Below are 15,805 nucleotides of genomic sequence, written 5' to 3'. Positions count from 1 at the left end.
TTTACAGGTGGATATCAGCTGTCAATCACAATGCCCAATATCTTTTATTGGGATTTTGAAATAGGGAATGCCTGGAAATATTAGCGGCGCAATAGCAACGTCATTTTATTCAAATGGAGAAATGCTTTATTCCATTTAATTTTGGGAAGTCAAGATTTCGATAATCCTAATGCAATTGACTGGCAACTTGACGTCAGAATTCCAACTTTGACCGTGATGACGAGAGTTGTCACCCTCAACTTTTTTTTGAAAAGGTCATCTGATATCATGGAACAGATCAATGGTAACTGTAAGCAGCTTGATTTCATCAGTTTTTTTTTAAATGCCATCATGCAACTAACTTCTATTGTTAGGACTGGGTCATCTTTCATTTATGTATATAAAAAAATCAGTCTGGTAATTGGTCCGTCATGTAAATCCTGGATTTGATTTGTTGAGTTTGTTTATTTACTTTGTATTTTACTCTTTTAGCTAATTTATGCAAGAACTTCTAGTGAATGGAATGCAGCAAAACAGATCCAAATTTCACTCTTGGTGTTTTTGGCTTCAATCAGAATGACAGGAACTAGTGGCTTTGCCTGAGTGTATACATTATCTCAGTGATCTAATCAGCTGATTTCATTGAGATTTTCTCTTGTTCTGAAACAATGTTGTTTTGTAACAAAATGACTGCAACAAAGAGTTCCTATTGTTCTTTTGTTCTACCCACAACAGTTTACATGATGGAAGGTGATAACTGCAGCTAACTCAACGTCTTGATGGAGTGAAGAAGCAGCACATTTAAAGACAACCACTAGGGGGCTTTATATCAATATATTTCCATGCTGACATGTCCACCTCTAGACAAGATTAAAACAGCTTGGGAACATGATTTGGGACATGCACTATCTGATGACCAACGGGATTCCATTCTCACATCAATACACAACTCTTCACTCTTTGCAAGACACTGCCTGGTACAATTTAAGGTGGTTCATAGGGCCCACATGTCTAAGGTTATATTATCTAGCCTCTGTTCTGATATCACCCCCACCTGCAACAAATGCAAAACAGTGATGCTACCCTGATACACATGTACTGGCTGTGCCCTCACTTACAAATATTCTGGAAAGATGTTTTTCACACTCTATACAACATCTTAAAGCAGCGCCTAGACCCAGACCCTCTGACTGCTTTGTTTGGCATTACTGATGGAGTGGATCCTTATTTAACATTTGCAGAGTGCTGCATGGTTACCTTTACTTCACTCTTGGCCAGACATGCAGTTTTGCTCAGGTGGAAGGATGCTGCCCCGTCCACACTTAGTGGTTTCGAGATGTAATATCCTGCCTCAAACTGGGGATGTTGCGCTTCTCGGTCAGTGGTTTTGAGAAGAAATTCTATAAAACTTGGGAACCCTTTTTTAACATACTTCCATAGCACCCAAATGACATAACATGGCATGTTTTCACCGCTGCCCTTGACATAAAAATAACACCTGACTCCATGGAAATAGCTGCAACTTTACTTTTTCTTTATTTATTGCTAAATATTGTGCCTTAAAACTACTCTTGACAATCAAAAGGGGTGAGGGGATGGGGTGGGAGGGAAGGGCTGTTTTATTTGATTTTATCACTATGTCATTGTTATTGCTTCCTTTTCTTTCTTTCTCTTTCTTTTCTTTTCTTTTTTTCTTTTTGATGTATACTTTATAACAGTGTGGAACACATCTGCCCGACCCTGATAATTCCTTTTGTTGATAATAAAAAGATTTTGAAAAGAAATATATAAGAGTAAGAACAGAAGAATCCATGAACGCTTTAAAAATGAATTACTAACAAATAACTGGAATCCTGCAACCCTAAGTAGGATAAGCGGCTTGGATAGTGGATGGATGGATAACTGGAATATAGCATACAAAGGAAAAAGACACTGACAAAGCTTACAATTCATTTCTAAAAATATTTCAAACCTTATATGACAAAAATTGCCCAAATAGAGCAATTCAACAGAAATCTAAAGATAGTCCATGAATCACAAAGGGACTATGTAACGCTTGTCATAAAAAATAAGCTCTATAAAGAATTTATAAAGCACAGAACCATTGAAGCAGAAATAAAATACAAAAAATATAAACACAAGCTAACTAACATTATGAGGCTATGCAAGAAGCAATACTACAACAAAGAATTAGAGACCAATAAAAACAACACCAAAGGTATATGGAATGTGTTGAATAGTATTATTAGAACTGGGTCTAGAAGCCCAAGCTGCCCTCAATATTCTAAAGATAATGACAAGACTACAAATAACACGGAAGATGTACGTGGTCGATGACTTCAACAGATTCTTTGTAAATGTTGGCCCAAAACTAGCAGGAAAAAAAATCAATGACACACAAACAATCACAGAGGGGAATGATAGTGACTATGGGGGCAGAGATCCAACTTCCATTTTTCTTAGAGCAGTATAAGAGAAGGAAATCGTACACATTGTAAACAAATGAGAGAATAAAAAAAATCTACTGACTGGAGTGATATTGACATGACAATAGTTAAGAAAGTAATTGAAGGTATTGCAAAACCACTAACCCACATCTATAACACGTCCTTTCAGTCTGGAAAAGTTCCAAGCAAAATGAAAATTGCAAAAGTCATACCCTTATATAAAACCGGAGATAGACACCAATTTACAGACTGATTTCATTATTGTCACACTTCTCCAAAATATTGGAAAAACTGTTTGCTACTGGACTAGACAAATTCATTAAGAAGCACAATCTGCTGACCGGTAGCCAGTACAGGTTTCGACCAAACAGATTGGCATCTCTGGCACTCATTGAAATAATTGAAGAAATAAATAATTGCATAATCCATCCGTCCATTATCCAAACCGCTTATCCTGCTCTTGTTGTGGATTTTCTTTTTCCTTTTAATGGCCTCTTGCCCCAGCAACCTCTGGGGAGAATAATCATCGGACAAATATTAAAGCAAACAGAGAATCTTTATTGCATCTGCAGATGGAGAGACATAAGCCACACAGAGGTTTGTCTGTGAGGATAAGCTCTGCCCCTGACCTGGAGGTAGTGGTTTCTTACAGAACAGTCCGTCGTGTCATACACTATGTTTCCTGCATCAACTAAGGTGTAATTTTACAAAGGAATGCAGGAAACATCTACGTTAATCACATTCTGTGCCTCGTGAGTGTCTGTAAGTTTGTTGCACTTGTCTTTTGCTGTACCAGAGAAGTGGAAAACTACAGAGTACATACGGAGTGTATATGGACTACATTTTGTACTCCACACTCTCAGGGTCGCGGGGATGCTGGAGCCTATCCCAGCAGTCATTGGGTGGCAGGCGGGGAGACACCCTGGACAGGCCGCCAGGCCATCACAGGGCTGACACATTCACACCTGGGGACAATTTAGTATGACCGAGTCACCTAACCTACATGTCTTTGGACTGTGGGAGGAAACCGGAGCACCCGGAGGAAACCCACGGAGACACGGAGAGAACATGCAAACTTCACACACAGGACGACCCCCAAGGTTGGACTACCCCGGGGCTCAAACCCAGGACCTTCTTGCTGTGAGGCAACCGTGCCGCCTCTAACTGCATAATAATAGCCCTAATAGCCTAACAGCCCTGTGATGGTCTGGCCGCTTGTCCAGGGTGCCTTCCCTCCTGCCGCCCAATGACTGCTGGGATAGGCTCCAGCATCCCCGTGACCCTGAGTAAGGATAAGCAGTTTGGATAATGAATGAATTAATGAAGGAACTAATTGCATAGACCAAAAAAAAAGTTTGTTGTGGGGATATTTATAGACCTAAAAAAAAGCTTTTGACACTATTGATCACAATAGATTAATAAATTGGAAAGATGTGGTATCAGAGGGGTGGTGCAGAATTGGCTAAGAAGCTATTTAAGTAACAGCCAGCAGTTTGTAAGGATAGGTAAACATACTAAATCATCATGCATGGATATTAATTGTGGTGTACCCCAGGGGTCGGTTTTAAGTCCAAAACTGTTCATTCTGTACTTAAATTATATACGCAAGATATCAAAAAATATTGAAATTTGTTTTATTTGCGGATGACACAAATAAATTTTGTTCTGGTGAGAATTTACAGCAGCTTTTGCAGGTGACCACAATAGAAATGGAAAAATTAAAACGGTGGTTTGACAAAAACAAATTATCCTTAAGTCTGGACAAAAACAATGTTTATGTTGTTTGGAAATTGTAAAAAAAAACAAAACAAAGTAAACGTAGTGATAGGCAATGTCCAACTAGAAAGAGTATATGAAAATAAATTCCTTCCTAGACCACAAAATCTGCTGCAAACCTCACATTACATATATGTGCGAGCAAAGCTGGCAAAGGGCATTGCAGTCATGAGATAAGCAAGTCACATTCTGGATCATAAATCATTGTATACTGTATTGTTCATTTATTTTACCATATCTGATCTACTGTGTGGCAGTATGGGGTAACACCTACAAAACCAACCTACAACCATTAAGTACACTACAAAAAAAGAGCCATGAAGATAGTTAATAATGTAGCATACCGTGAACACACCAACAAGCTATTTTTAAAGTCAGGTGCCTTGAAGTTCAGGGATTTAGTAAAATCTAATGCCGCACAAAGAATGTTCAAAGCAAGAAACAATCTACTGCCAAGTAATATACAAAAAATATTCTCAGATAGAGAAGGGGAATATAATTTGGGAGGGAAATTAAACTTCAAGAAATTATGTGTTCATGCAGCTTTGAAGCGCATGGGCATTTCAATGTGTTGGGGTAAAATTGTGGAACAGTCTGAGCATGGAACTCAAACAAAATGCAGTTCAAGAGGAAGTACAAAGGACCGACTATCAAGAGATATAGGGATGACGAAGAATTGTGTTACTGTCTAAGTTTTATTTATATCTCTAAACATTTCTTATTACATCTTTTGTTTTTTCTTTCTATGACACCAAGTGGATATTTGGGTTGTATGTAGCATTGTGATCTGTTTATTCTTGGTACATGACATTAGGATGTGTCTCTTTTTCTTTTTTTCTTTCTCTCGTGTGTTTTTTGATGTGTTTTTTTCTTTCATCATTCACAGTAATTGAGTTTGTATTGTGCAGCACAACTTGCATTGAATTTGAACTCTATAGTACAGTGGGAAATGAGTTTGAAAAATTTTTTTTTTGTGCATTTCCCCCCTTTATTGGACAGTGATAGTAGAGAGAGAGAGAGACAGACAGGCAGGGGATGACATGGAGCAAAGGTCCTGGGCCGGATTCAAACCCAGGCCACTGCAGTGAGGACTCAGCCTTATGTGGTACACACTCCACCAGGTGAGCCACCAGCACGCCCCGTAGTTGAATTAATTGAAGAGTAGGTGATAAGGGGGGGGGTGTTTACTTCCTCCTACTCCTTTTCGAACATGTAACAAATAATAACAGAAATTTGTTCGCTGAGTTTGTTGAGTGGATTTTTTGATCACTTCAGATTATTGGCAATGTCTTATCTGTGTGTTATATCTTGCTTATTTACATGTTCGAAATAAATCATCATCATCATCACCATCACCATCATCATCATCATCACCATTTAGGTTTTGGCATATATTGTTAAATAGGTGCACAATATGACCGGGGATGTGATATAAAAGGGTTGAAAATGCATTTTTCATTTCATCTCGACTTTAATCCCGAACACTTGCCATCGGCTTCATTTGCAATTATTCCAAAATATTAAATTGTATTTTTTTCCCCCTGCAATGCCTCTAAAGAGCACTTGAATGAGTAGAAACTTGCAGAAATTATGTCAAAGGCCATTGGAAGTCACAAAATACCTAAAATTAGGTAATTTAATTTTTAAGCAGAATATTTTTGGGTACAATTGTAACATTAATTGTAGACGTTGCACTGAGTCAGCCGTGGCTTCAATTTTACGGCGCTACGGCGTTTTCTAATCTTTGTCGTCACTGAAACGACAGTGACGTCAGACAGGAACCCAAAGGAACTAGGCAGGTTGACAAATCAAGATGGCGTGCCACGATGAAACAGGAAAGAGATTTCAAATTGAATAAGACCGATTTAGAGAACAGTTTGAATACAAGTGTCATCTTCACATGACACTATTTGGCTTTTGGAAGAACAAGACGGAGTAGGTTAAGGTAAGAAATATCCTTTTTAGGATGTTGGGCAAGTTTTTTTTCTAGGGGCGGTGGCAGCATACACAGCCAGCCACAACAGTCTGCCCCACCACATAGAGCGTCAGCCGGGCCAGCGGCGAGCCTTAGACATGTACATTAGTGCCATCCTTTTATGTAGCGCCTTAGTCAACCGCCAGCACAGCGCCTCATTTAAGCATCTTTAGTGATCAGACGTTGAAATACTCTTTTCAGGTCGCCGGCGAATAGCTGGGCTCGCGTTGGCTTTATAGCTAACCTGCTATAGCATTCATGCTAGTTAGAATGTTTGGCTAAGGTTAGGACGTTTTAATTCCGACTCGTTGCTGACTGGGTAACGTTCACGTAATAACTTTTAACAAGAAAGTGCGTGCTGAATTAGCTAAGCTGTTTATTTATTTATTTATTCGTAATGTGCTGCGATCAGTAGTCAACGCTTAAATTACCTGGTTTGAGATGCTAATGATGTGTCTTTCTGGAAGCACTAGCATCAGTAGCTGGGATGAAATGTTACGCATGGCAAAGGTGTGTGGTGATCGTGTAGTGCACGCCGACTTAGACAGCAAATCTCTGCAGTCATTCTGGTCGCGACACTGTAGCCAAATGTCAGACGGAAGCTGTAAACGTTAATGTAACGGGACGGTTGCGGCGATTGTGGGGTGTTACGTAAACTCGTGTTAGCCAGCTCGGTTTTGGTGATCTGTATATTCCCCAGGTTCCCGTTATGACTGGCAGTCCTTCGTCTGTAATCAATCACTCAAGTGAAAAGGGCAGGCCGTTAATTGATTTATACTGCCTCCCCTAATCTCTGTTGTTTGATTTTCATATTTTCCCCCCAATCTAATCTGCTACAGGTAAACTGCTCGATGTTAATTTACGCCATATCCCAGCAGTTTCAGGGGTCAGTTGAGTTTCTTCCTTGGAGAGCGTGTCGGTGTCTTGTGGTTGATAGTAGAAATATCGAGTTGGTCGCTGTGAGTTGCATACCAGTATTGTTTTTAATTATATTAAGATTTGCAGAATCTGGGCCTGAATGGCAGGTTAGAGTAACTGGCTGCTCACATGAGTAAAGTTGTAGTAAAAAAAAATATTGATTTATCAGAATTAATCTAAACTGTTCACTTCTTGACTACAAAACACAGTTAGCAAACGGAATAGCCTAAATAGCCCACATGAAACGTATCAGTCACAGCAGACACTGTTTTCTGTGTGAACACGGGACTTCAGTGGCACATAGAAGACGAAAGGAAAGCCTCCATGGAATGGAAAACAGTGGGTTCTCTGTTGATAATTCTAGGGATTTTGTCATGGCATGACCAAATAAACAGATTAAATGTGACTTTCTATGCAAATCAGTGGAATGGACAATGCTAATAATCAGTACAAAAAGGGTAATTTGCAAAACTCTTAAGCTCATAGTTTTCTGATAAACTATCATTGCTCTTAGGCTCTGATTTGCTCTCTACTGTCTAACCATTCAGATAAAGAGGGCCTTTGTTTGAGTTTACTTCAGAGAATGCCCTGACTGATTTGGAAGGATGGAGCTCCCAGTAAGACATAATGAAAGAAACCCCCAACTCGGAGTATCCTGTTGTTGTGCTTGTCTGACGCGACTGAAAGTTTCCCTCACTAATTCATTACTTGTTTGCACTTATATGATGATATTTCCAGAGAGACTAAATGGCTGCGAGGAAGTCTGGGTCAGATACCTATAATAATGGTGAGTGCCTATCTTCTACTTTTCTCATTTACTACATTTTGATGTTGTTTTCAGTAAAGTGGTTGCTCAAAGATTGAGCCTAGTCCAAGACTGCATCATTGCTACTCTGACTTGGTTTTCCCGTGTTTTTTGGAGCCATGGTCATTCAAAAGCAAATTAAGGCACACCAGTTAGGGGTGAGACAATTTAGGATAGTTACATCAGAAATGTTATGCTTTTCTTCCAGGACCCATAAGCTACCTTGATGATGTTCCCTTCAAGATTAATGATAAGTTTTGCTGCCCAGCGAAAGTGGGGCTGCCTGTTGGCTTCTGCTTGCCCAACTGTGGCTCCATGCTTGCCGACATGCAGGTTAGTTATGTTTTGAGATAGAAAGTTACTACTGCTACATCTAACAATAATTGTTATCATCTTTTGATCTGTTGATTGTTACTTCAATTAATCAAATAATAACATTAAAAACAACAATTTCTGCATTTAGTTCAAGGGTTTTACAATTTATAATAGAATATTATTAAGTGGACCTTTTAATGGAAATATATAAAGGAAAATTATAACATTTACAATAATGTAGAAGAGTCACTGGTCAATTATCTGTTGCAGAGAGAAAATTGCTTATGTCTGTCACGCTGTGAGAAAGTGTTCAAGCTTTAAGCCTTTAACCCGATAATGTCCATAGCGCAATTTTATAATTTTCTTTAAAGCGCATAAATTGGTAGCTGATATGAGCACAAATCTATTGAAATATTTCAAATCGGTCAGAGTATGGGGCTACAGCGCAAGTTTTTCTTAACATCCTTTTTTTAGTCGTTAGTCATAAGGGTTGCCGGTTTTTTTATTTTTCCATGAAAACACACCTACAACAATAGGTTTTGAATTTCACAGCTTCATAATTTTTGATACACACAGTCTGGACTCTTAAAATATAGATTCAGAAAGAAAAACTATAATCTCTTGCTTTTTCTTGACATTGTGCAGACCTTTGAGACATTTTATATAGTATTCCTGTGGGATTTTCAATAGGAATAAAATGTTTGTCTTAAATCTTAATTATTCATCCCAACTCAATTTCTCTGGCACTTTGTCGCCCCTCCCTTTCAAACAAACAAACACACACACACACACACACACACACACACACACACACACACACACACACACACACACACACACACACACACTACTGTTACCAGCAATTCTGTTTATTATAATATAAAAACAGAAGTCTGTACAAAAGTCTGTACAAAAAGTCAAAAGGTAACTTATATTCAATTGCATTTCAAAATATATGACTTTGAAATTCAAAAGCAATGCATTTAAAATATAATGCATAAAATATTTCACAATTCAGTAGTTCACAAACAGTAATTCATTAGTTCACAGTAATTCAGTAGTTCAATAGTTCACAAACTGCAATTCATGCGGTTTGTAATTAGGAATATTTAACTTCAAATTTAAATTACGCAGTTGTATAGCAATTTAATTTATCATCCATAACAGTGCTCAACAATTCTTTGCTTGGTGACAGTTCCGTGTCTGGGAGTTGAAGCCTCTCTTACGGTTTTTTCTAGATGGTAACCCTAGATTTGTGAAATTTGCGAAACGCTCGTGGGAATTTTTTACTCGTTGTTTCTTAGTTCTGCGTGTTGTAAGTCATTGTGTACTACATGTTTCTTCATGTGCCTGTTGCCCTACACCCCATCCCAACCCTTAACCCTAATCAATCACTCACCATATAAACCCTTTGTACTGGCCAACTTTCTCTGATAAGCGCTACTGTGCTGAATCAAGTGCACATGTGCGAGAGTTTCGCAAATATAGGGCTAACATCTAGAAGCAAGTATACTTAGCTGCAGCCTGTAGAATGGGGCGGCGTTCAACGTCAAATGTTTAATACCACACACCGTTTGATTTGATTGGTTTAATTAACTGTTGAATTTGGGCAGGGTTAAACGTCGATTTGGGTGGGGTTAAGCATCAGTTTCATTGGTTTGGACTTGGGTTTGGGCAGGGTTAGGGTTGGGGATGGGTAGGTGGGATTAAATGTTCAACGTTGAACCTCGCCCCATTCTGCAAGCTGCAACCAGGTACTCCTCTCTAGATGCAACCCTTTCTTGCCAACTGCAACAAATCAGATATATGAATAAAAATACACCTACACCTGCGTTTCAAAGACCAAAGATATTTGTATAAACAAGCATGTCTTTGGGTTTTATTCTGTCCATGTATGTGTGTGTGTGTCTTAATTTCAACAGCAAATTATGTTTCCACCTCTAACAAAAAAAATTCTGTGGGGCTTTACTTTAACTTGGTAAATATAGTTGTTAGTCATTGATGGGTTAGTGTGAAAGGCTTGGTAGTATACTGATCCCACTGAGAATCAACACCCCAGTGTAGTTTTCCCTAACTTTCAGCTCATTTTTTGGATTTGCTGGTCTGGCAAAGGCACCTTCTTCTCTGGTTGAGTCCCTCCTCCTCTCACCAGACACCCCCCTTACAAAGCTGTGAATAAGCCACTCACAAGTTGAGAATGTGGTCTTGGGTGAAACTTCTTGTGGATGCTTGCAAAGAGGAGAGGAAGCAAGGACAATAACTTCGGGAGCATACATAACATCACATATGTATGACGTTTGCAAGTTCTTAGGCTAACATTTTTGCAAACCACTGCACTCTCATACAACTAGATGAAATAAAACATCGGCATCTCTTTAGAGTTGTCTGAGAGCACTAGCCAGCTAAAAAAAATGTATAGTGAGCACGAAACAGGGAGCAAGGAGTGGGAAGTGGCTTAACTGTGAGTGTCTGTTTTGGAATCTCTGTAGCACTACTGTCTGCCCGCTAGCAGACAGAAATCACTTAATTTAATGGCTAACTCAAATGTAAACAAACTCCATGTGCATAAGTAGCCATTGGTGTTTTTGCGAGTGCCGCCAAGCTATCTTAAACATTTTTGAAAGCTTATGACTTATAATCTTTTTATGAAAACCTTAAAGGGAAGTCCCCAACTCTCCACAATCCTATTGTTTCGATTTGTGATAAAAGCCAAAGAATAAAGCCATTCACCTCTTTACTGTTGGGATAACTGAGACCAACAATGGTGAAGATAATTTTTACAATACAGATTAGTTGTTTTGCAATGGTATACTGTCTGCTTTAATATACTGAACCATCATCTCATGCAACTAAACCAGTTACTTTTTTATTTTTTAGTTGCCATTTTTTTGCCTAATAACCAACCACTCACATTGTTTTTGAGGATTTTGTAGGAACTTTGTATACATAGGCTTTTATACGAACTTGCATTGCTGCTGCGTACATTGCTCTGTAGCCACAGTTTGCTACATGTCTTTAACGGTGGGTCAGTACATCCAGGCTGACTTGTTGCAAGTGGCACAGCAGCCAGATTTTGCATAACATGATACAACTCTTGCGTATTCTTTGGAGGATGTAGCCACATAGTTTTTAACTGCTGGAGTTGCAACATTTTATGTTATCTGGCGCCATGACTTATTTCAGACATAGTGGCTTTGCTCATTTCTTGTTTTAACTTCTTTCTTTTCTCTTTGTTTCCCACTTCCTCCCCCGCCACACCTGGTCTCTACAGTATGATTTTTCCCTAGAGAAGCGAAGTGTGCGCTGGGGGTTGGAGCTGGCAGAGGCCAGAGCAGCTGAGGCCAGAGCAGAAGAGGCTGCAGCAGCCAGGCAGGAGGACGAGAGAAAGGAGCACGTGGCCCAAGCCCAGGATATAGACAGTGAGGGAGGAAAGAGACCCCAGCCAGCTGCAGAGGACCAGGACCCTCCACCCCCAGCACTGAACCCTGTTCTGGCAGGGTTGAGCCATAATGCCATCCTCACCCCACTGCCAGCCCCTAGCCTTGGCCCAAGGAAGATGCAGCCGAGCACTCCTCAGCTGCACTGCCTTAACCTGGCTGACTTTGAGCGAGAGGAGGACCCCTTTGACAAGATTGAACTCAAGACTTTGGATGATAAGGAAGAGCTCCGCAGCATCCTTCAGAGCCAGCCACACCCCCAACCACCTCCTCCTGTGTCCCCGCCAGAGGCCACCCAGCTTGGACCAGCTTCATGCCGCAACAGCCCATCTCCTCCCAGCACTAACACCAGCCTCTTAGCCAAACCAGGCTTTGCCCAGAAACCCAATGGCCTTGTTGCTTTGCTAGATATGAACAGAGCTGGGAGTCCTATAAGAGGAGGGCTAGACACAGACGATCGGCCCTGCAACATCCGCTCTCTTAGCTTCCCCAAGCTGTCGGATCCTGGTGACTCTGCCCCTTCCCCTGTGAGTTATAGCCCACTCCCCATCCCAGTCCCTACTCCCAGACGGAACCTACCTAATGGCAGCCCTCCGGTTCTACCTACGTCCCAAGTTATTGTTGCTCCAGAGTCAGCTGAACAAACAAAGATTGGTGCACCAAAGCAAGTGAGCATGACAGAATATATTACAGACTTGACTGACTTTATGACTAATCCAGGGATATGGTTGTACAAATTCATTTCAAATAAATAGTGTAATTAAAACTATAAAATGAAGCCAAAGCTAACTATCTATGTTATTTTTTTTCTTCAACCCCAGTCCAACACAGGATCAGGGCCTACTGGTTTGCCATGCGGCGGTGCCCTACTCAGCTTGACCCCCAGTGAGCGTCAGTGTGTGGAAACCATTGTAGGCATGGGTTATTCTTATGAGGGCGTGCTACGAGCCATGCAGAGGCAAGGACAGAACGTGGAGCAGGTGGGATCCTGCCTGAACCTAGGACAAAGAAATCTGGAATCCTAAAACCCATGTTACCTACTGTGAAACTGAAACTGTTGTTTTGCCTCTCTATCTGATAGTGAATATAGGGCAATAAGTCAAAAATAAATATTAAAAAATGTGTCATTAATTAAAATAGGTATTGCTGTCATTACACACTTGTCTCTGTCTTAAAAGTATGATAATCATGCCCTGTGAGTACTACAGATATACAGTGCAGAGAGACAAATATGATTATGGATGTATCATCTGCACAGACATTTTTGAAGTTGGATACATGTCAAATGTTATTTGTAGATTGTTGTAAATGATAAATTGTTGAACAGCAAGTGGTCCTAAGACTTTCATTCTTAGAAACTTTGCAGAGGCAGTTTCTGGATTATGCCCTTCCAGGATAGTGACTTTTGCTATCCACAGAAGTGGTTTTAAACCCTAAATTACCTCATGAGATTAGAAACCCATTTTGGCTAATATGCAGTTTTATGTATATGTCACATAATGCTTTTTGAGTTTGTGTGACATATGTTGATGTGTTATTTTGAGTTAAACAGTGCTCATTCTGTGTCTCAGGTGCTCGACTATCTATTTGTCCATGGGCGTCTGTGTGAACGTGGCTTTGATGCCACTGCTGTGGAGGAATGTCTGGAGATGTACCAGTGCTCTGAGGAAAAGGTAGGTCCACTCTTTATTTTGCCAAATCAATCTATGCTTTATAAAACTGAATCAAAACTGAATTTGAAGTTGCATTTTCATTGCTACTAAAATGTTTACAAATACCATTGATTCTGACTTAGACATACCAGCAACAACTTAGTTGAGTTTGTGTGGCATATAGGTTTGGGGACCTTTCAAAATATAGATGATCAAAAGTTTTCATATTAGCAGAAATCCCTTGAGATTGTGGTAGTTGGAAGGGGGGGGGGTACATGTTTATATTTTTCAAATGATTTACATTTTCCTCAGGCCTTGCAGTTCCTTGAGCTGATGTCAAGGTTTGGCGAGATGGGCTTTGAGCGGGAGGCCATCAAAGAGGTGTTGCTGGTCCACAACAATGACCAGGACAAGGCTCTGGAGGACCTGATGGCCCGTGCCTCAGCCAGCTGAGCCAAACTAGACAGCCAGAAATTGCCCAGCCCAGTCCAGGGCTTGCCTCCCTCCGCCACTCCACACAGCCTCCCTCATTTTGCCTATGCTGTCACACCATGTCCTTCCCTTGCCCTGTCTATGGAGGGGACAGCTGGGATACAGTTCTGTTTCCCTCTGTGTGCTAAAATATACATCTCAGCTCTTCTGAAAGACTGTGCCCAGAGTGAAGAGAGGTCAACTTATAAGGTGTCGGGGTTTTAAGAAGTCCTGGGTTTGGGGTCCACATTAAGTACTGCTTGAGAATTCAAGGACAGGTTCTTGTGTAGAGGAGATTGCAAATATTGGGCTAATGCATTTAGATTCCATGCTGAGCAGCTGGCACTTTCAATGGCGTGGCTGACGCTGGGTGGGGCTGCAGGACTGAAATGGGAGGAACCTGGAGCCAGGCTCTTAGCGTATCAGAGGAAGAACAGTTTCAAACACTGACACTCTGCCAAGTAAGCTGCCATCTTCCACTGCTTACTGCAGACCTATTGAACAAATTGCTGAGGGGATACGGGACCCCTGAGAAAACTCTTAAGACTGTACTGACTAACATCAAAATCTAAAATACCCAAAAGTGCACGGCCAGCAGACAGAGAACCGACTCCCAAGAAGTGCCCTCTCTGTTCTGGCGACAAGCAACCAGTTGTGATCTTCTCTCTTTGACTCATCATTTATCTGCTTTTGTTTATTTTGTCCTATATGTTCTGAGGATCACTTTTTCATGTCAGCTTAGATATTTCCTTTCTTTGTTTTTTTGTTTTTGTTTTGGGAACTGCATAATTTATCTGTAAAGTCATAATTTTAACCTTATAACTGCTACTACTGCCCCAACCTGCGGCTCTTCAACCTGCACTGGAATAGACTGCTGAAGGAGTGCAGCAAGATAGGAGGGGAAGTTCCTCTGCGAAAAATATTAAAACATGTCCCAACACAGATCCCTCTGGCACTGGTGTGTCCAATACTGCACAGGCACACACGTTTGATAGATTATTTACTTATTTAAAATAGTTCACTGACACTTTCATTTAAACATAAGGAATTTGATACGATTAAAGTACAAATCTGTATGATGCACAAAAATCACAGTATGACATATTTGAAACTTTCAGTTGTCATGGGTTTCTGTATGTAGACTGGAAAAGAGTCATTGGTGAAAAAGTAAAAAAAAAAACAACAAAAAAACAAATGGGGGTTGTTTGTAAACCACAATATAGTGCAATAGATATTTCATGATGTGTGACTTTCTACTGTAGGCTGAATTTCAGTCTCGGTAATTTTGGAAGATAAGGTGTATAATGCCTTGCTGGAATTTGGCGGGAAACAGAAAAGGAGAGATGTTTCATTTCACTGATTACTGTCATTTGTTCTTCTCTCAGAGTCATTGGAATAAAATTTGAAATAATACTCATTTTTATTGAGTACGTTACGATATATTGTCATGTAATACGGAATGAGGGTTTTTTCCAAACTTGACTTTTTTGTCAAAGAAGGTTGAGTCAGTTTATCACAGAGGATAGTACACGTAGCCATTGAAACTGTAGTTAGTAGTCACACCCATATTTGCATATGAAACTGGTTGTTGGTTTCGGCCGTTATGCAGCTGTATTGTTTATAAGGGTTGGGATACCCGCAGTCAGTTTAGACTGAAGAGGACACTTAGATGAGTGATGAAACGTATCTGTCAATCAACATTGTATCCAGATGAACTGATTCAACTTTCTTTGATTTTCTTACCTGGATTATTGAGCATGCATCAAGACACTGACTTTTTTGGCATTCCATTTATTTTTGTTAATTAATCATAATTGCAGTTTACTGATGTAGCGTATTTTACAGTGCGTTACTTTTTTAATTAATTTTTTTTGTTCTACCGGAGGCCAAGCCCCCCCCCCCCCCCCCCGCCACAGCTCTTCCATCATGATGTATTAATGAATCTCATAAATTTCATGACACTTTAACATGTTTTGCATGACAAATATTTTCTGTTTTACTCAGTGAGAAGATGGTAAATGAAAGAGTCG

General features: G+C 40.1%; 1 protein-coding gene across 1 annotated transcript; it reads left to right on the top strand.

The window, feature by feature from the left end:
- The first annotated feature begins 6,006 nt into the window (after positions 1-6,006).
- ubap1 (ubiquitin associated protein 1) lies at positions 6,007-15,186 on the top strand. Its single transcript, XM_056273977.1, has 7 exons — positions 6,007-6,147; positions 7,834-7,882; positions 8,109-8,233; positions 11,487-12,320; positions 12,474-12,632; positions 13,224-13,325; positions 13,617-15,186. Exons 2-7 carry the CDS (start codon positions 7,843-7,845, stop codon positions 13,755-13,757), a joined length of 1,401 nt encoding a protein of 466 aa, XP_056129952.1. The 5' UTR covers positions 6,007-6,147; positions 7,834-7,842; the 3' UTR covers positions 13,758-15,186.
- The last annotated feature ends 619 nt before the right edge of the window (positions 15,187-15,805 follow it).

This window comes from Lampris incognitus, chromosome 2 (genome assembly GCF_029633865.1).
Source record: "Lampris incognitus isolate fLamInc1 chromosome 2, fLamInc1.hap2, whole genome shotgun sequence".
Taxonomy (NCBI): domain Eukaryota; kingdom Metazoa; phylum Chordata; class Actinopteri; order Lampriformes; family Lampridae; genus Lampris; species Lampris incognitus.
This window is presented reverse-complemented; position numbering and strand designations above follow the sequence as displayed.